At 44.7% G+C, this 21,685-nt stretch overlaps 1 protein-coding gene across 16 annotated transcripts in view; it reads left to right on the top strand.

The window, feature by feature from the left end:
- The window catches only part of ABI3BP (ABI family member 3 binding protein), a 2,083,720-nt gene that overhangs the window by 2,058,832 nt on the left and 3,203 nt on the right, over positions 1-21,685 (top strand). For all 16 annotated transcript variants that reach the window (XM_069204834.1, XM_069204837.1, XM_069204832.1 and 13 more), the window contains one exon: positions 2,536-2,658. In XM_069204834.1, the coding sequence (XP_069060935.1) occupies positions 2,536-2,658 (123 nt within the window). The remainder of the gene's footprint in view (positions 1-2,535; positions 2,659-21,685) is intronic.

The raw sequence follows: 21,685 nt of genomic DNA, 5'->3' as shown, positions 1-21,685 counted from the left end.
AATTGTAACAATGCTACGGGTGACCTTCATCATCTGCTTTTGTTCTGTAGTGCTGCTTCATAGTTTTGGGAACAGATATTTGACTGTATTCATATCCTCTTTCGAATTCAACTGAAACAACACTTTCTCTCACTCATTCAAGTGTTTCTTGACCCAAGACTCAAATCAGACGACAGCCATCTCCTCTAGGTATCCTAATGGCTACTGCTTGTAAGTTTTTTCTCAATAATTGAAGAACAGGGCTGCTACTTCCTTTAAATCCTGGATGACCAGGATCTCTTACTTCTGAGGTGCCGGCAATGTTTCTCTTCTAAATCCCCTTTCGAAACCACATTCCAGAGCACTTTGGAAAACTCTAGATTATTACTTCACCAGCACCAAACCTCCATGAACCCATCAATATATATATTCTGAGTTGGTTTTTCATCACTGTTGCTCATGTTCCCCCAACGGCAAAGTAAAAAGCGCTTGTAAGGTATTATGGGGTGCTCTTTCTCTTGAGCAGTGAATAATAAATGAGTAGATAATTTATTATTCATTTTATTTATTTTTAATTTTTTTTGGGTGCCTGGGTGTCAACCTGAGGACTCACACCTTTTTATTTAGAGTTGAGGGCCACTGGGGAGCCCGAAGGCCCCTTGCAGCCCCTACGGCTCCCAAGCTGGCACCCACTGGGGGTGTCAGCAGGAGCCAGCATTTTTTTAAGCAGTGGTTCTCTGGTGTCTATCCTGGGCACCCACAATTTAAATGAACACTCATTGGAGGTAACTGGGGGGCCCTAAGGCCATTGGGAGCCGGATCTATTTCTTTGATCCCGCTTGGGGTGAGCCGCATTCCTCACAGCCGGTCAGGGGCAAATTATGTTCCCTGCTCGGGATAACGTGGCAGGGAACAGATTTTTGTTTCCTGCCCGCACTCTCCAAGAGAAAGAACCGCTGTGTCAAGGGAGTTGGGGGTCTCCAGGACAGTGCAATCAAGCTGTGAGGGATGGGGTCCCCAGAGCCGATCTTCAGGAAGGGGTGCCCCAAATGCTGCCCCTCACCAAATAAAAATACTGGCCCCAGTGGAGGGGGTCCCTGGGCCTTTATGAGGCTTGGAGGAGGACGTGCACCCTCCTCCCCATTATAAAAATAAACGACCCAGAATACAGGGTCCCCGGGACCTCAAGAAGGTTTGGGGAGGGGCGCTGCATGCCCCACTCGCCATATTTTTTCTATTGGCCCCAGGTGATAGGGTTCCTGAGCCCTCTATAAGGCTGGGGGGGGGGAACCACATGCCATATTCACTATTCAATTTCCCATAGACTTTCACAGAAAGCTAAATCTTTGCTAGAAAGTGTGCTGTTTGTGACTGGGTGTCAATCCGTGCGGTATTTTTTATTAAATTAAGGCTTAAAACATATAGCTATCTAGGGACTCAGAACTACTGTGGGATTAGCAGATCAAAAGATAGGATCTGAGTGGCTATCTCACATCAGCACAATGTGTCACCAGCCATTTTAGGACTTGGAGACTCAGTCCCTGTGTCCTGAAAACAACAATTTAAAAAAACATATAGGGAGATGGGGTAGGGATATCCTGACCCCTAGGCCTTGCGTTTGGGTCCCAGAACGCCCCACCAATGGCCAAAACGAGATTCAAATAAAATTCATAAAAGGGCAGAGCCCTGCCATTTTCAATTTGAACCCCCCTTGGTTAGGCCAGGGCCAGGGGGATCACTCTGTTATTTATATTAGAATGTTAATAAATATTTTTTATTAAATATGTATTATTTAAAGATGCTACATGTGTTTTAATTATGAATGCATTGTTTATAGTTATTGATTCCTTTGATTTTGATAATAAATTATGACACAGCTAATTTATTAATGGAGAGACCCTTTGACAAAGTCACTGGGTCTGCTTTATCTATAAATTGATGTCCTGACAAGGCCAATAGAACTGATTTTTATGTAAGCGAGTTTAGAATCTTTGACAAAAGCTAGAAGGTCTGCCTTACTTAAAATGACAGTCCTTTACATTTTGATGGTCAAGTCTTATTTAAAATGACACACCCTTTTATTGTGATGGCCCGGCCCTGTGGCCAACCCCACCCCTCGCCGCGCACAGCCAAAGCCAAGGTGCAATTAATGCAATGTTACTTTATATTACGAAAAATAGAAAATCACTGAAAAAAAACAAGGGCTACAGTAACTATAACTCAGGCCCTTGCCATGCAATGCTCATGACCTCATAAACTACATCACTCATGGCAGATTCTATGAAATCATTGATGGCAACGCTGTGCATGTTGAAGATGTGAGTGTTATAGTTACTTCACTTAACTATAACAAGTGAATTTCAGTGTCTTTTTAAGTTTGAAATGTAACGTTTGTACTGACATTTTCACCTAGCTATATGTGTATATATAACATTTCTGCATAACATAATATTAAAGAAATGGTTTTGAACAGGGACTTCAAACAAAGTCAAGCTGGAAATGTTCACAATCAAAGTATTTGGTTGTGTAACCCTTCCTCATAATTTCCACTTTCAGGTAAATTTTACAATATAGGTGACGAATCAGGTTACGGAGAAGATCACTGCCAGTTTGTGGATTCATTTTTAGATGGAAGGACGGGCCAGCGACTTCTCCCAGATCAACTGCCACCTAGAGAAGGTAAACCGAAAGGGGAAAATGTTGCATGAATACGTTTGGAGAATGACTGATGACTGCAATGCCTGGATTATATCACCAGTCACAAACAACTCCACCGATTAAGACACATATCTTTACTGTGACATAAAACATATCCTTGTGGGTAGTGTGGAACTGCCAAACCAACATTACTCTAAAATTAATCCAAGCATTGTTATAATTATAATGATAGAAGTTCACTTGTCATTAGTGCCAATATATTTATTATTAACAGGCCCATGCTCAAGAGAGCGTAGTTTACTTTTATTTGCATGTGGTGTATCGTTTTAATGAGCAGATTTTGACTCCCCCCTCCCGGATGAAAGTAGAAAGGTTTGCAATAGAACAAGAAAACTTGTATTGGACAATATCGGTCTGGTCACAGGCCTGGTTAAATTCCATTTCTAAATTACCTCTTACGCTTTCTTTTTCATCCTAGCAGTGTTCGTAGAAAAACGTGTGCTTATGACCATTTTGTGTTGCAGAATGAATGCATGAAATGTCAGTGGTGTAGCGTCCTTCCCAGCCTGGGTACCAACCAATGAGTAGGCCACACAAGAAGCTGTAAATCACACGCCTTTATTCATCTGCCTGTACCAGTGAACTCTAAAATTCTAAACCATGAGTTCACTACATTGTATTCTAGTGATTACATCACACTGATACGAGTCAGTTTGGAGCCAGAAAGGTTGCGTCCTAAAACATGCAAGACACTGCATTTCCCCCTCTGTTAAATGAAAGATTACAATTTTTATAAAATCAGTAGACATACACACATATAACTATAAACATGTACAATTGTATCTCTTCTCTTGGTGCTTTGATGGTACAACTAGATCTGGTTACTGGAAGTTTTAAGCTGTCCTCTTCAGTGTCAGAGATTGCCAAAGATGGTAGAGGGGCAGTAGAAGTCACTGAGTTTTCAGAGTCGGTCTTTCTCTCTACTTTTGGAATTGAAGACTAAAGAAACACATACATAAAGTGAGATAGGTTTCTGGTTAAAGACTTCCCAAGGCACTGGTCAACCAACATGTGTCCTTTGGTAGACACAACTTGAAAAGGTTTGGCATCATAAAGAGCATCAGATTTTCTTTTGCGCATCTGCCATGCAATCAACAAATCTTCTTTCTAAAGGAGATGTATTTTGCATGTTGCCTCTTGTCTGCCTAACCTTTCATTTTCTGCTTGTTAACCAAATCCTTCGTTCGAATTATATTTTCACTTTTATCTCTCTTGGTGGTCCATTAAGGTAACTTGGTAGTCAGTGCTCTTCCAAACATCAAAGTCACAGAACCTTAACCTGTGGTTGTGTGAGGTGTGGAAGGATAAGTTTGCAGAGTAGAATGCAGTGCTGTTTTCAAATTGAGCTTCTCAAGAGTTGCATGCACACTGTACTACTCTCTTTAATGTACTCATAAAACACTCATTAAGTCTATTGGCATGCAGCCATAAAAGTGTAATCTTTTTGATGCTTAATGTTCTGATGCCCCAGAAATTCTTTAACTTCTTCACTGTTGAAAGGTGAGCTATTGTCAGACTTCACAATGGCTGGTATGCCGCAAGTCGCAAGGATGCCATCAAGTTTTTCAATGACTCGTTCGTGAGTCGTAGATGAGAGATCTTCATCCAGTGGGAAATGGGAGTATTCATCTACAGTCTTCATTAGATGATGTCCATTGTCAATTGTATGAAAGAAATCACTGGCTATTTTCTCCCATGCATGTTTAGGAAGTTTTGATATGTTCAAACTATGGTGGGTAACATTGGTAGAAAGGCAATTGCATATGTGAGAGGCTTTGTTTTCCTTCTCAACTCTTTCATCTAAGTGTGGAAACCAAGCTCTTTTTGTGGCAGCGATACCATGATGTCCTTCATGAGCCCCTTTAATCACTTTCTGTCACAGACTCTTTGGAATCAGGATTCTTGACCATGGCAGTATAACTCCTTCCCGAGTTATGAGCAATTAATCTTTGCCATTTTTTTATTTTTGCTATTCACCATCATTGTTGAGAGATTGAGTGTTTTTGTTCCACAACTGATGTGTAATTATGTCTTTTAACTTCAGCAGGTCACTATCATGGCTTGTGGCAGGAGCAATCTGGGCTAACGATATAGTAGCTGGTATACTAGACTTGTCAATGAAATTAATGTAAGCCTCAGCCGTTGGGAATGGAGTACCATGACACTCCATAGGCACTCTCGAAAAGTAGTCAAAAAGATTCTGATGCTTTTCCTGATAATGCACACTTGCATAATCACACTCTTGCAATCGTAGTTCCCATTGTTCAATGCAAGGAGGCATCCTGGCTTTTGGATTGCCAAAGATGGTCAGCAAGGCATGATGATCAGTTACCAGCATAAAAGGCTTTCTGTACAGGATTACCTTCTTTCACAGGCTGTGAATAAGCATGTTCTGTTTGGGACAAACTTCTACTGGTATAGGCCACAATATGTTGTCAAGCATTTGGGTGTGTGTTATGCTGTGCAAGGATAGCACCTGACCAGACCGGGCTACCATGGACCACAACCTCTGAATGAAGCTTTGGATATGGCCAAAGAGTTTTAGTTTTGTCTTGTTGAACGCACACTTGACATGTGCATGTTTGTCTGAGGTAAACATCGAAATTGTGCAATCACATTCTTCACTTTTACTTGTTATTGAGATGGAAGAACTGTTTGACGATGATTTAGATGATGACCAACTTCGTTTAGTATCTTTGTGCCTCAACTGATGTCACCCTTGGCACCGTGGGCATGCGTCGAACATTGTTTCCAGAACATTCTGATGGCCATTTTGTCTTTGTGCTGTGATGAACTTACATTTTCATTCACTTTACACATCATCACAAAAGGGTTCTCTTTCCCACAGCCTTTACATATCTGTCCAATGGTAGGAAGCTTTCCTTTGTGTGGAAACCAAAATCCATATCTAAAACACATCTTCTTTTTATGTGTAAACATCATTTTGGGTCCTTCAGTCTTTTGCTTCAAATTACTTTTCACACTCATGACTGATTCACTGTTGGTACTTCCAGCCTCCATGTCAGCAGCTTGCCTCTCAGCAAGTTTCTCAGCTCTGGCTGCCTTCAACACTCGCTCCAGACTAAGAGTTTCTCTCAGTATTTGTCATCTGAATGAACCAAACAAGCATCCATCAATAACTCTAATATGCATAGCTTCTTCATTGTTAAATTGATTGAACTTACAATGTATGAGAAATGCATTACATGAATATGCTTCAGAACTAGTTGACAGTAAGCAGGAAGTGTGCCTCACAGGAATAAAGTGTAACATGGTGTGAATAAGTGGAGAGGTGAGTAAATGAAAAATGAAAAAATGCTAATGGGTGACAGTGAAATAGAAGTGGGCTTAGAGGAGTCCAGGAGCCCATCTTAAGAACTAAATGGAATTGGGCAATTTTTGTCAAGGTCCACTAAGCCAGATTTCAAATATAATCTGAATTATAAAAAAAATAGGGCCTCACTTGTGGCAGAATACTCTGTCCACCAAACTGACCTCTTGTCCGCTCTGTTTAAAGTCGTGCAGACCATTATGTTTGTGACAGCAATGCTCCTGCTGTCAGTGCTAGTGGAAAGCCTACATTGGCAGCCCAACAAAATATTAACCAGGCTTGAAAGAAGTGTTACTTGTGGTTTCAGAGTTAACAGCGAGCCTGTTAGATTCAACTGTTTGTGTCTTAGCTACGGGAGCTGTTAAAAATGGGTCTTTGGTTGACAGTCAAGTTACCCCCTGTGCAAGCAAGGACCCTCACTCTAGTCAGGGTAAAAGAGAATCACCCTCAGCTAACCCCTGCTTACCCCCTTGGTAGCTTGACAGAGCAGTAGGCTTAACTTCAGAGTTCTAGGTGTAAAGTATTTGTACCAACACACACAGTAACTTAATGAAAACACTAAAAAATGACACAACACCAGTTTAGAAAAATTGAAAATATTTATCTAAACAAAACAAGACCAAAACAACAAAAATCCACCATACACAAGTAAAGTTATCAATTAAAAATCAAAAAGAGTCTTTAAGTAGTTTTAAAAACACACTAGCGCTGCTAGAGTGAAAATGTACCTGGTGTGCGTCAAAAATAATCTTGCACGGGCAGGTGTGCGTCAAAAATAACTCCGCACGGCGGTACTTGAATCAAAACTCCAGTCACACGGTGATCCGAAAATCCCGCAGCGCAGGTTGTGATCTCCCAGCCTCCATCAGCAATGTTGCACGTCATTTCTCCTGCTCCGTGCGTCAATTTTTCGGTCACGTTTCCTGCGAGCATCGTTTCTCAGCTGCGGAGCCGTATTTGCGTCAATCTTTTCCCGCACGGCGCTCTGTGTGTGGATTTTCTTGTCTTTAGGCTGCCAGCTTCTCCTTTCAGGGTCCCAGGAACTGGATGGGCACCACAGGGCAGAGTAGGAGTCTCTCCAGAGAATCCAGGTCTCCAGGTGCTGGCAAAGAGAAGTCTTTGCTGTCCCTGAGACTTCAAACAACAGGAGGCAAGCTCTAGATCAAGCCCTTTCAGATTTCTTGTCAAGATGGAAGGCACGCAAAGTCCAGTCTTTGCCCTCTTACTCTGGCAGAAGCAGCAACTGCAGGATAGCTCCACAAAGCACAGTCACAGGCAGGGCAGCTCTTCTTCCTCAGCTATTCAGCTCTTCTCCAGGCAGAGGTTCCTCTTGGTTCCAGAAGTGTTTCTCTAAAGTCTGTGGTTTTGGGTGCCCTTCTTATACCCAATTTCTCCTTTGAAGTAGGCCTACTTCAAAGTAAAGTCTCTTTGGAATGTGAAATCCTGCCTTGCCCAGGCCAGGCCCCAGACACTCACCAGGGGGTTGGAGACTGCATTGTGTGAGGGCAGGCACAGCCCTTTCAGATGTGAATGACCACTCCTCCCCTCCCGCCTAGCACAGATGGCTCATCAGGATATGCAGGCTACACCCCAGCTCCTTTTGTGTCACTGTCTAGTGTGAGGTGCAACCAGCCCAACTGTCATACTGATCCAGACAGGGAATCCACAAACAGGCAGAGTCACAGAAATGGTATAAGCAAGAAAATGCTCACTTTCTAAAAGTGGCATTTTCAAACACACAATCTTAAAATCAACTTTACTAAAAGATGTATTTTTAAATTGTGAGCTCATAGACCCCAAACTCCACATGTCCATCCGCTCCCAAAGGGAATCTACACTTTAATCAGATGTAAAGGTAGCCCCCATGTTAACCTATGAGAGGGACAGGCCTTGCAACAGTGAAAAACGAATTTAGCAATATTTCACTGTCTGGACATATAAAACACATTACTATATGTCCTACCTTAACCATACACTGCACCCTGCCCCTGGGGCTACCTAGGGCCTACCTTAGGGGTGTCTTACATGTTAGAAAAGGGAAGGATTAGGCCTGGCAAGTGGGTACACTTGCCAAGTCGAATTTACAGTTAAAATTGCACACACAGACACTGCAGTGGCAGGTCTGAGACATGATTACAGAGCTACCTATGTGGGTGGCACAACCAGTGCTGCAGGCCCACTAGTAGCATTTGATTTACAGGCCCTGGGCACCTCTAGTGCACTGTACTAGGGACTTACTAATAAATCAAATATGCCAATCATGGATAAACCAATCACATACACATTTTGTAAAGGAGCACTTGCACATTAGCACTGGTTAGCAGTGGTAAAGTGCCCAGAGTAACAAAAACAGTAAAATCAGAGTCCAGCACACATCAACAACCTGGGGAACAGAGGCAAAAAGTTAAGGGAGACCACGCCAAGGATGAACAGTCTAACAGGAGCCAACTCAATATTGTGAAATACAAAACCTTCTTCTATAGATCCTCCCCTTCTTGCCTTGGTACATTGAATAGTCAATAAGAGCTTAATTAACTGCCAATATATCAATATGAAGTTTATCCACTTCTACTGTTGAAAGTTTCTAAAAATCGATAGATCTATTTGCGATTGAGCAGAAGTCTCTGTGATTCTCCTGAATTATTATACATAGTTTTGTATATTTTTGCAGAGCAATATGAATATTGTAGGATTTTTGTGCCCCTTTTTATTATTTTAATAGGCCTTGAGATTCGTTTTTTTGTTATTTTCTACATTTTAAGCCATATATGAGATGCAAATGCAGGGATATTACCCCTACCCCCCTTGTCCCAGTCATTACAATGTGTGGTGATGTCACCTGGCTACAGGAACAAAGAGCAAGGATGATCCCTGATGGCCAGCCTTATCCATGCTACCTGGGTGCCATAAAAGAGGCAAGCATTCATTCATGGCACCTCTTGATTTTTGTTCCCTGCATCGGGGTAAGAACTTGGAGGTCCCTAGAGGGCTGGGGCCACCCATGCTGTGGAGCCTGTCTCACCTTTCATGCTGGGCTTGGAAGGTGGCAGGTCTCTGTCGGGGGAGCAGATGTCTTTAGGAGGAAGAACACGATGCAGCCTCTTCTCCTGTGGCTGGCTGTCGATGCATCCTTCCAGCAGGGCATCCTTTTAAGAATCAGACATCTTTATTTTTGTTTTGCCCCCTTTTGGTAAGCTGGGCATTGGAGGGAGTGTTGTATCTTCTGTACATGTGCAGAGCCTTACCCATACATGTTTGGCTGGACTTGCGCATTCCTGATATCTAAAAGCTTGCACAATGAGTATGCTCGCACATGAGCAGGTGGGGATTCTCTATGCGAGCATGCACATCTCCTTCAATCAGACACATGAAAGGCAGCACACATCTTTTTCATTATTTAAAGAGCCCAAGGTGAGTGGGTGCTTATTACTTATGAGGATCTTTTGTCTGCACTGATTTCAAGACATTGCTACCTGTGCTGTGTTTACTCATACAATGGAGAAGCACTCAGCAAAGAGAAGACATGTTTCTCTGTCTACCTCTACTGCCTCTTCTTCCCCAGGGCAATACATTTTGCCAAAATGTAGCAGGAGGCTTGAAGGGGAGGATGAGGACACAATACAGCGGATGGTATTAAAGAACTGACTGCCTTTAAAGACAAGGTACCTCCTCCTGCTCATTCCACGGAAACTACAGAGGAACTGTCTTTGTCTGAAGCGTCTGATTCATCAGATGATGCACCTGGCCCCTCTGATCCCTAGAACAAATATGTCTCGAAGGAGGGGGGGGCTGTCAACCCATATAAGAGAACATTTGAGATTTGCTCCTATTGACAAGCCTGGAACCTCTGATGAATCCCGTTTGATGCTATTCCAAAGACCATATATTATTGGGCTCCTTTGCATCAAGCAGGAATGGAAAGGTCCAGAAAATATTAAGTTGCCCAGACTTATGTTAAAGTTATATGCCCTTGAGGTTATGGACTGTCTTATCAGAAAATGTACACATTGATTCTGTGGTAGCCAGCCTGATGGGTTGCCCTTACATGGCAGAGGAAAGCATTTTAAAGGATTCATCAGATAAGAATGTGGATTCTGCCTTAAGGAAGGATTTTCTGGATCTCATGTGGCAATGAGAGCAGGGATTTATGAGGGGTACACAGCACAGTCCCTCATCACTGATTTCAAATCCTTGTTTCCTGCCATTCAGCAAGGGTCAGATTTCAGCCCCCCTTGTTGGAAGACCTGGAAATTCAGATTGAATTCCTCTCTGACATTTGCTTTGATGAGGTTAGATCACTGGCGCTGGCAAAGGGAGCATTGATTGCTACGAAACCTCTATTTCAAGGGCTGAAATACTGATGCGCCAGAACGTGCTGTTGCACCTCAGATGCTGTTTGAGGGCTCTCGTCTCTTTGGTGTGGAGCTGGAGGATAGATTGCACTGAATATTTGAGGAAAGGAAATCTTTCTCTTCTTTCCAGTGTAATTCTTTGAAAGGGGCAACTCCTTCAAAATCCAAGTCATCATTTTGCCAACCATCATGAAGACAGCAGAGTCCGGACCAGTCAGCGAGGTTTCAGCCTAGATCTTCCTTCAAACCCTTTAAGAAGATTAAACCAGATACAGTCCAAAAAAGAACAGTGATCCTGACTATGTCAAGATGGAGGCCTCTGTGTTAAGGGTTGGTGGAAGGATACAGCAGGTCAGATCTCAGAGACAACTATTGTCAATGGATCAGAGGGTGCTCCAGGTGATAAGGTGGGATTATTTGATAGATATTCCTTCTCTTCCCCGGTCTATGGGGATCATTTGTATTCCTTTGCTTCTAAACCGGATCAAGAACAGGGCATTATTGGAGGGGATTTCATTGTTTCACAGGAAGAGTGCAATAGTTCCTGTCCCCGGAGAGGAGTGGGGTCTAATAGGTGTCTCAGTGTGTTTTCCTGGTTCCAAAGGCTTCAGAGGATTTCTGCCTGGTCATTGATTTAAAGAACCTCGATCCTTTCATTCAGGATGTCAATTTAAAAATAGAAAACATTCAAAGGATTATCCCTTTGATTATGTCCAACCACTTTCTGATCACCCTGGATCTTATAGATGCCTACTTGCACATTCCCATTGCCATGCAACATCACCAGTTTATGAGGTTTTCAGTGGGGGACCTTAATTGACAGTTTGTAGTTCTCTCTTTTGGCCTAAAGTCAGCTGCAAGTGTCTTCACCAAGATGATGGTACCAGTGGTGGCTCACCTGCATGTTCTGGAGATTCAGTTTTTTCCCTACCTAGATGATGAACTCCTACATGCCTCAAGTCTGAACCAAATTCATCTCTTCTGGGATCAATTGAAGGGGGTTCTACTCAGTCTGGGCCTTATACTGAATCTTCCAAAATGTCAGCGGTCTCCCTCAAAGAATCCCATTTCAGGATGGATCTGAGAAGAGGATTCCATGTTTACAATTGACAGTATAGAATCTGCTCTCTAGGGATCAGGCTCCAGCAAGACTTTGCTTGGAGGTTCAGGGATACTTGTAAGACACAATGCATACAGTAGAATGGGCAAGGTTTTATATACGGCCTCTTCTGTGGCATTTCAACAGTCGTTGGTCATCAACACTTTATTCCTTGGACAAATGGTTCCCCTGTCTCAGAAGGTCAGATTCAGGGCCCGATTTTAAGTTTGGTAGATGGCATTACTCCATCACAGACTTGACGGATATCCCATCCGCCATATTACAATCCCATTATATCACATGGGAATCGTCATAAAAGGGCACATGGGATATCAGTCATGTTTGTGACGGAGTAACCCATCTGCCAAATTCAGTCTTCTTTGGTGGTTGGACATAGGGAATCTGTCCAAAGGGGTGGAGATACATCTAGATCCTCCATTAGTGCTGCCAACAGATGCCAGCAAGATGGGCTGGGGTGCTTCTCTGTAGGACAGATCTTGCCAGTTCAACTGGTCCTTCTTGGAGAGTTGCAGATCATCCAATTGGAAGGACTTGAAGGCAGTCTTCAGGGTGTTGAAGTTTTTCCATCATTATCTGTTTTAGAGAAATGTGCTGATAAAGACAGACAAAACAGTGGCAGTCTCTTAAATCAACGATCAGGGAAGCACACGTTCAAAATCCCACAGTACAATAGCAGCACATTCTGATGGATACAACTACCTGTGGATTCCTCACCTTATGAATTCTCCCATGCGCCAGCATCCAACGGAAAATCTTCTTCCCAGCTCTCCACGTCGACGAGTTCGTCACAACTGCACAGCTCCACTCGACTCCGTTTGACATCACCGTTCCAATAAGAGGTCCTCACCGGCGTGCTGACGTCAGTTCCCTTTTTTCCGTGCCTTCAGCGCTAACGGTTTTCTCCAAGCTCTTGCTACTGTTGGAGGTATTCCATCTTGTTACTAGTTTCAATCCGGTTTCTAGTTACAATGTCTCCTCCTAGGAAGTTGGTATTTAAGCCATGTCGAGAGTACGGGGGTTGCATGTCGTTACCAACCCTCATGAGGATTGCCTTTGGTCTTTGAGCATGACGTCGAGGAGTGTGTTTCCTGCCAGAGCATGAACCCTAAGACTCTGAAGGAGAGAGAGGCCAAACTCTTTTTGGCCAAGGTGAAGAAGGGGCATAAGAGTCATCACAGATCCTCTTCCCATACTTCGTTGAAGAGACACAAGAAATTACGTCGTCATGACTCTCCGCGTAGTTCAGCTCGGAGACGGTCAAGATCAGATCTCCATCTCGACGGCGCCATGCAACGTGGGAGGTGAGTCTGACGGTGAATCCGCAACCTCAGAGCCCTCAGGCTTCTCCAGCACCGTCAGTCTTCGAGGTAGTGGCACCTCTGGAGACTCCTCGATTTTCACCTGCTGCTCATGATTCCGATGTTCCGCAAGCACAGGTGCAACATGGAGACCAGCGGTATCCTGCCTTTCCGGCTCCGGGAGCGGATCCGGCAGCATTTTTAAATGCCATGTTCTCGATGTTTAATGCTATGACCCCTGCTGGTGCACCAGCTGGTCCCACGGGTCCGTTAGCATTTTCGGTGGGCTCCCCGGCTCCTTACAAGGCGGCGCTGTTTATGCGCGTCTATCCGGCTGAGGGTGCCAGTTCGGCGCCGATGACGTTGCCTCGAGGTCCTGTGGTCCCGATGATGTCACCTTCCAGACCTATGGCGCCAATCTCATCGCCCCAACAGTGAACGCCGATAGTGGAGCCTCAAGTGTCCTCGGCACCGTTGGGATCCACTCCGGCGCCAGATCCGAATGATAGATTCGACCAAAGCCAAGCTTCCTCTCCTGTTCCACGTCTTCATGTTTTGAAGCCAGTGTCATCGACGTCGGCCAATTCTTTGTCAACGCCGAGGTTAGAGGCCAGACTGAGGTCGCGTAGAAAGGCCTTGAGACTTTTAGAAGAGGAAGAGTACCAACGGCGGTTCTTGGAAGAGGGGGAGATTGTGGAGCCCTTGGGAGAATATCAAGGGTTGGATTCAGCCAGTGGGCTTGACACTTCCCCGGAATGGGGCCTATCTTCACCGGGGGAGTTCACGGAGGAGGCGGCCTCCTTCCACACGGTGATTAGGAAGGCAGCAAACTTTTTGGATCTACCGTTGCCTGCTGCAGAGGTTAAGACAAATATTTTGACAGAGGTCCTACACCCTTCTTCAACTTCTGCGGATCCTTTGCTTCCGTTCAACGATGCTCTTACGGAGCCCATATTAGAGCTTTGGAGGAAGCCTGTGTCGTCACCTGTTGTTAATAGTTCTGTGGCAAGAAGGTACAGAGTGGCGCCTGGAGATCCGGGGTTCTTATCAAAACATCCTACCCCGGGGAGTCTGGTTGTTTAGGCCTCTTGCTCCACATGGTCTGCTCCAGGCTCCTTCCCTGTGATTCCAGCGGACAGGGAATCCAAAAGGATGGAGTAATCGGCAAAGAAAACTTTCTCTTCTTGCAGCATGGCTCTCAAGGCTGTGAATGCTACCTGTGTTCTCAGTAGATACGTACACGCCCTGATGGACTCATCTATGGTTCCTTACCTGCAGCAGGATGTACAGGGTCAATTTGGTGAACTTCTATCTGATGCTCAGGCTGCAGCAAAAAAGATAATCCAGTCTGGTCTGGATTCCACAGACTCGGTGGCCAGGGAAATGGGTACCTCTATTGTTACCAAGAGGCACGCTTGGTTGAGGGTTTCTGGGTTTTCTTCCTATGTGCAGACTACTTTATTGGATTTGCCCACTGATGGAGAGAAACTGTTTGGTGATAAAGCGGGCTCTGCCCTAGAGCGCTTTAAAGATAGTCGGGCCACAGCAAAGTCTTTGGGTCTGCAAGCCTCCTCTGCTATCCCTTTCAGGTCCTTTCGGAGGTTCAGAGGGTTTGGGCATGGAGCCGTCTACCGTGGAGACCCCAGTCCACAGTCCAACAGCCTGCCAGCCTCCCATATAGATCCTTTAGAGGGCGGGGAGGGTTCATACAAGAGTGGCCACCCAGCCACACCCTGCATCATCCTCTTCCTCTGGAGGACAACAACAAGGGAAGCAGCCCTAGTTTTTCTCCACAAGTGGGAGTTAATTACATCAGACTCATGGGTTCTGAACATTGTGAGAAAAGGATATGCTCTCCCTTTTCAGGAGTTTCCTCCTCCCATCCCTTCCCGTCCCTCATTTTGTTCAGAAGACCATCCCCTGTTGTTGCAGCAGAAGGTTCAGATCCTGTTGTCAAAAGGTGCAGTGGAGTTGGTTCCAGAGCAGGAAGGGGGTCAGGGTTGTTATTCAAGATACTTCCTGATGCCCAAGAAGGACAGTCGTTTGAGACCAATCCTAGACCTGAGGATTTTTAATTGGTTCTCAAGCAGAAAAAATTCAAGATGCTGACTCTGGCACAGGTACTTCTGGCACTGAGCAAAGAAGATTGGATGGTGTCTGTCGACTTGCAGGATGCTTACTTTCATATCCCTATACTCAAGTCACAGAGGAAGTATCTCCAGTTTGTGGTGGATTTGCAACATTACCAGTTTGCGGTCCTTCCATTTGGTCTTACTTCAGCACCTCAAGTCTTCACGAAGGTGATGGCAGTGGTGGCAGCAAGTGTCAGAAGGAAGGGAATATAGGTATTCCCTTACCTGGACGATTGGTTGATCAAAGCCAAGTCTCCAGAGCTTGTGTTGCGTCACTTGCAGATGACAACTCAGTTGTTTTTCAGTCTGGGTTTTATGATGAATGTACCCAAGTCTCACCTGGAACCCTCTCAACGCCTCCTGTTCATAGGGGCAGTACTGGATACTGCATTGAATCGGGCCTTTCCTCTGCCTCAGCGGATTCAGGACATTCAGCCGTTGATTCCAATGTTTTAAAATGGAGCGTTCATTCCAGTCCTCAAGATCTTATGCCTGCTCGGTCTGTTCGCTTCTTGCATTCTGTTGGTCACTCATGCACGTTGGCACATGAGGGCTCTCCAATGGTGCCTCAGCAGGCAGTGGTTTCAACACAAAGGGGATCTCGAGGACTCGATTACGATCTCCAGAGATGCTGCAGTGGATCTAAGATGGAGGGCTGTGGACGGTAACCTTTCTCAAGGAAGGCCGTTTTCACTGCCGCCTACTGTGGCCACGATCATGACGGATGCTTCCACTCTAGGGTGGGGAGCTCATCTGGGGGACATGGAGAGCAAGGGCCGTTGGTCTCCAGTGGAACAGACTTTTTATATAAATCTGTTAAAATTGGGGGCGATATTTCTGGCTGTCAAGGGCTTCCTCCCATCCCTTCATGGTCAGACAGTTCAGCTCCTGACGGACAACACTACCGCAATGTGGTATTTAAACAAGCAGGGAGGAGTAGGGTTGAACCTTCTCTGCAAGGAAGCTCTGCATCTCTCGTCCTGGCTTCAGGACTATCGGATTTGCTTGATAGCGAATCATCTGGCCGGAGTGCTCAACGCACGTGCGGACACTCTCAGTCGACATTTTTCGGCCGATCACGAGTGGTGTCTCCATCCAGATCGGGTCCTGCACATCTTTCAGATGTGGGGTTCTCCAGGGATAGATCTGTTTGCCACTCTGGAGAACACGCACTGCCCATCATTCTGCAGCCTCCAGTATCCAGTGCAAGGAGCTTTGAGGGATGCGTTTCGGATATCTTGGTGCAACCAGTTGCTTTACGCATTTCCTCCCATAGCCTTGATCCCTCGGGTTCTGAGGAAGATTCGCCAAGATCGGGCTCAGGTCATTTTAATAGCCCCGGATTGGCCAAGAAGGGTGTGGTACACAGACCTTCTCCAACTCTCGCTGTGCCTTCCGCTCTGTCTCCCTCTCAGGTCAGATCTCCTCTCGCAATCGCAGGGGCAGGTTCTACACCCCCACCTCCAGGGCCTGCACCTTCATGCCTGGAGATTGAACGGGGCAACCTGAGTTATTTTTCTCTCCCACCAGATGTAGTGGATGTTATTTTATCGACCAGGTGACACTCCACTAAGACAGTTTATGCTGGCAGGTGGGCTAAATTCGTGGCTTGGTGTGGAGAAAAGCAAATTGACCAATTGAGGGCCCACCTCTCCGATATTTTATTATTTGCTTTAGATTTAGCAAGGAAGGGTTTTGCAGTGGTTACAGTTAAGGGTTATTTGGCTGCTCTGTCAGCCTTTCTCTGCCTCCCGGATCAGCCCTCCTTGTTTAAGTCGCCTATTGTGATTAGGTTATTGAAGGGTTTAGTTAATAGGTTTCCTCGCATTCCTTTTCCTATGCCTCAGTGGGACCTAAATCTGGTCTTAACCTTTTTAATGAGGTCACCTTTCGAACCCATGCACTCTTGCCCGCTAAGGTTTCTGGTGCTTAAAACTGTTTTTCTCATTGCTATAACCTCTGCTAGGTGGGTTGGTGAGCGTGAGCTTCAAGCTCTTTCTGTTAAACCCCCCTTTACCTTGTTCTTCCCGGATAAAGTGGTGTTGAAAACCAGGGCGGCTTTCCTGCCAAAAGTTGTCACTCCTTTTCATATAGGGAAGACCATTACCCTTCCATCTTTCTACCCTCCTACTCACCCCTCGAAGGAAGAAGAGAGGCTTCACCGTTTGCACCCTAAAAGGGCTCTTAGTTTTTATACTGAAAGGACGAAAGACTTTCACCTGGAGGACCAGCTGTTCGTGGGGTATATTGGACAGAGGAAGGGCAGAGCAGTCCATAAAAGAACAATATCCAGGTGGGTCATTCTTTGTATCAAGATTTGCTACTCGTTGACAAAGAAAGTTCCCCCTGAGGGTATCAGGGCCATTCAACCAAGGCTAAGTCTGGTACTTTGGCCCTGGCAAGAGGGGTTCCAGTGGTGGATATTTGCAAGGCAGCAACTTGGGCGTCCCTCCACACCTTTGCAAAGCATTATTGCTTGGACTTGGAGGTCTGTATTGCAGGAATTCATGGTGTAACCAATCAGGCTCATACCTCCGAGTTCAGTACTGCTTTGGGACTTCAATTCATAAGGTGAGGAATCCACAGGTAGTTGTATCCATCAGAAGAACAAGTTACTTACCTTCGGTAACGCTTTTTCTGGTGGATACAATAGCTACCTGTGGATTCCTCACAGTACCACCCGCCTCCCCGTTGCCTGTCTGGTTACATTAAAATATGTCGTTTTATAAGTGTATATATATTGATGTCTTTTTCTGTATATATAAATGATGGTTTTGATTATATTGCATCATGGTGGTTTTATGTATATATGTAGTTATTGGAGCTATTGTGAGGTCAGTTTTCACCTGTTTGCCTCAAAGGCACATAAAAAATGGGTGAAACTGATGTCAGCACGCCGGCGAGGACCTCTTATTGTCACGGTGACGTCAGACGGAGTCACGTGGAGCCGTGCAATTGTGACTTCCTCATCGACATGGAGAGCTGGGAAGAAGATTTTCTGTCTGATGCTGTCGCATGGGAGAATTCATAAGGTGAGGAATCCACAGGTAGCTATTGTATCCACCAGAAAAAGCGTTACCGAAGGTAAGTAACTTGTTCATTGGACTCTTTGGTGGAGATCAAACATTGCATTTGACAGCATTTCACAGCAAGGGTACTGACAATGTGAAGGCGGACATCCTCAGCAGAAAGTTTCCAGATTCACAGGAATTATCACTGCTTATTTCAGCATTTCAGGAGATTTGCTATGCTTCAGGAGAACCTTTCTGGATCTCTTTGCAACCAAAGACAATGTTCAACTTCACAGGTTCTGCTCTAGGTTTCTGGAACAAGGAGCTTGGGAAGTGGACACACTGGTGGTGAAACGGCCGAAACATCTCTATGCATTCTCTCCTTTTCCATTGATCCAGAAGGTTCTCTCCAAGTTCCAGCAAGGGAGAAGGAACTTGATACTTGTAGTCCCTTATTGGCCACTGAGGTCATAGTTTATGCTTCTGAAGTCCCTGGTTCTTCTCTGTTCATAAGTGCTGCCAAAGTCTCCATCTCCCCCCAAACTTTTGCCCTGGCCTTTCGGCTCCAAATCTCTCTATTGGTTTGGAGTTTGAGAAGTACAGACTCCAGCAAACAGTCTTTCTCCTTCCTTGCTGGAGGTAATTAAGCATTCTAGAAGGCATTCCACTTTGAAGTCCTACTCAAAGCACTGGATGTCTTTTGACACACTGTGTTCTGCTCACAGTCTTTCGACATTTACATGTAGGTTGTCTGATGTTTTGCAGTTTCTTTTGGGTGGGGTTTACTTGAATCTTTCTCTTTCCACCCCAAGAGATCAATGGTTTGCAATGAAGGTTGTTAGGGACTTTTCTGGACATTCTTCGATGTTGCATTTATTGGTGTCTTCATTATTCAGAAGTTTTTCTGTGGTGGGGCCAATAAACAAATCCTCCTTCTCCAACTTGGAACTTTCCTACTGTTTTGTGGGCTTTACAGTCTTATCCCTTTGAGACAGGGTAGAGTTAAAGTTCCTTATCTATAAGGTTCCTTTCTTAGTCGCTATCACATCAGCCAGGAGAATTGGGGAGCTGGGAGCCTTAAAAATGCTGCCTACCTTTTATTCGGTTTCTGGATGATGTAGTTGTTTTGAGACCTGACCATACCTTTGTACCAAAAGTTAACTCTGTTTTTCATAGATCTCGGGAAATGATTCCCTCTGCTTTCTTTCCCTCTCCCTTCTCTCTGGAGGGCCATTTGTTGAATATGCTTGATGTTAGAAAGAGCTCTTTGATTTATGGTACCAGGTCCCAGCAGTTCAGGAAAACTGACTCCTTGTTTGTGACCTTTGGACAGTCTGGAAAAGGCAACCTCTATGACTCTAAGTAGATTAATTAAATCCACAATGTTGCTGGTCTTACAGGATATTTTGGGAGATCTTCCAGTTTAAGAAAGGTCCACAAGGAGAATGGCTGCCTCCTGGGTGGAGATCCAGGGAGTATCAATCCCAGATATCTGCAGGGCAGCTACTTGGTCCTCAGAGCATACTTTTGTCAAACACTATCACCTTCTAAAACTGGGAGTGCACCAAAACCACACGCCTCCGCAAGGTAGGCATAACAAGGAGAAATATTTTTATTTGTCCTTGTTTGTTCCTCTTTCTATGTGTGCTGCATTCTGGAGCACACATAAAAAAGAATTATGCCTCCCAGAATTGTTTTGTGCAGGAAGGTGTCCCTTCTTGCACAAAACCAATTATATGTGCAATGCAAGCACCCTTGCACCATGGTGCAAAGGTGCCTGCATTGGTGCTAGGCAGCCAATTGAATGCTTGTGCAGGGAGAAAGGACAAGAATACACCATATGCCTTAAATACAACACATTTGTGTCCTTTCCCAGTGACACACTGAGGTGCAGCAAGGTGACTTGCTTTGCTGCACTGCACCACTTTCCTATAAATATGGGACTTACTGAAGATGTTTGACTCACAGAGCATGGGACAAGTCCAAAAATCTAGAGGAAGGCCGTGGACATGAGGAGTGTCTTACAGTACATGATGTAGTACTAAATGGATGCAATGTCCATGACACGTGTTTTTAAACACTTTAATAGCACAAATCAGAAACTTGGTGACCTTTAAATTCTTAGCTATCCAACCAATCCTTCTAATTCTTCGAGGAACACCAGAGGCACACATCTAGACAACATTTGTAGGACCTTTTCCTCGGGTATGCATAGAATCACAAAAACAACATTCAGGAGAAATGGAAACCATTGGGTTTTTAAAATGAAAAGCACAGTGATATCATAACACAGGGTTAAGTCTCGGTCAATTAGAGTTTAAGCAACATGAGGAAATAATGTATATTATATAAGTAAATAAAAAAGACATCCAAGCCTCCCATGCTGAAGATACAAAGTTTTGGGGAAACCATAATATTGCTTGGTAAAAGCCAAGTATCCAGCAGCATAAGGACCTATTTATCTATACTTCCCAGTCTTGTTTGCAAAGCGATTGATATTTTATGCTCACTAAAGGTAGGTTGTGCCCTACATAAGAGTACAATGATGACTTGGATTTACTCTCAAGGGCCTTACCTACAGTCTCATTCATATATGAGCAGTGTACTTGATAGCACACTCACGGATGCGCAATCGCCACACTAAACTGACATAGGTCTAGGGTTGCTTTGTGTTCCTATTCGGAGGGAACCTGATCTGGCAGATATGTGGACTGTTCCTTTTGTAACAGGACAAGGCTGATTTGCATGACTGGTCTCTGTGTGAAGAGGCATGGAGGGTTAAAATTATGAGCTAGAATGGTACCCTGAGCAGTTGACATTGGCTGAGAAGTCTCCAGAGTAGCCACTAAGTGCAAAATGATGTGGTGATAAAACTTGTTGAACCCTGGCAACACCGGAAGTAAAAGGCACTGATATCATAAACACCAAAGTGTATGCTGCATGAGCTCTTAAAGTCACTTTCCAAAAGGACTAATGGGCATATTTATGAGTCTCTTGCACTGCCGTTGCGTCACTTTGTGTGACGCAACGGCATCGCAAACCCTGAAATTATATCTATCCACCATGTGTGGCTTTGAACGGCTTCATAGATATGGAGTGTGGCAATGCAACGCAAAATGCTGCGTTGCCTTACTCTGCGCAAGGGAGATGTTCCATGGGCATTGCATGGAACAAGATGAAATATTGATATTTCGCCTCAGATTTTCCTTTTTCTATGTGTGACGCATTCTGCAGCACACTTGGAAAGAGGAAAAAGTGTCCCAGGATTGTTTCTGCGCAGGAAGGTACCCCTTCCAGCGCAAAAACAATTCTGCCTACATTTCAGATTCACATGGTGCAAGGGTGGCTGATTTGGAACTAGACTGCCAAAACGGCACCAATGCAGGAGGAGAAGACCGGAAAGCCTTGTATGCCATAGATACGGTGCAACCCTGCCCTTTCCCTTTGATGCAGGGCAGCAGTGACTTTCTGCACTGCCCTGCATCAAAAGCCCATAAATATGGGCCTAAGTTTGCTAAATGCATCGTGCACCATGTTTACGCAAGGGAGTTTGTACAATACACAGTAAGACTGAAACTGTGCAACACACAGGACTATGCAACAAATTATACATTATTTGGCAGGAGTTTCTGAAAAGGTCCTGCATAAAGATCACTTAAGATGTCTCACGGGATGAAAATCATTTCTGCCCAATCAAGACCAAATATGTTACATAATGGGCTTCTAAGAGTAATTGCTTTCTTT

The sequence above is a fragment of the Pleurodeles waltl genome, chromosome 8, assembly GCF_031143425.1.
Source record: "Pleurodeles waltl isolate 20211129_DDA chromosome 8, aPleWal1.hap1.20221129, whole genome shotgun sequence".
In the NCBI taxonomy this organism is placed as follows: domain Eukaryota; kingdom Metazoa; phylum Chordata; class Amphibia; order Caudata; family Salamandridae; genus Pleurodeles; species Pleurodeles waltl.
The sequence above is the reverse complement of the archived record's forward strand: the minus strand, read 5'-3'. Positions and strand labels throughout refer to the sequence as shown.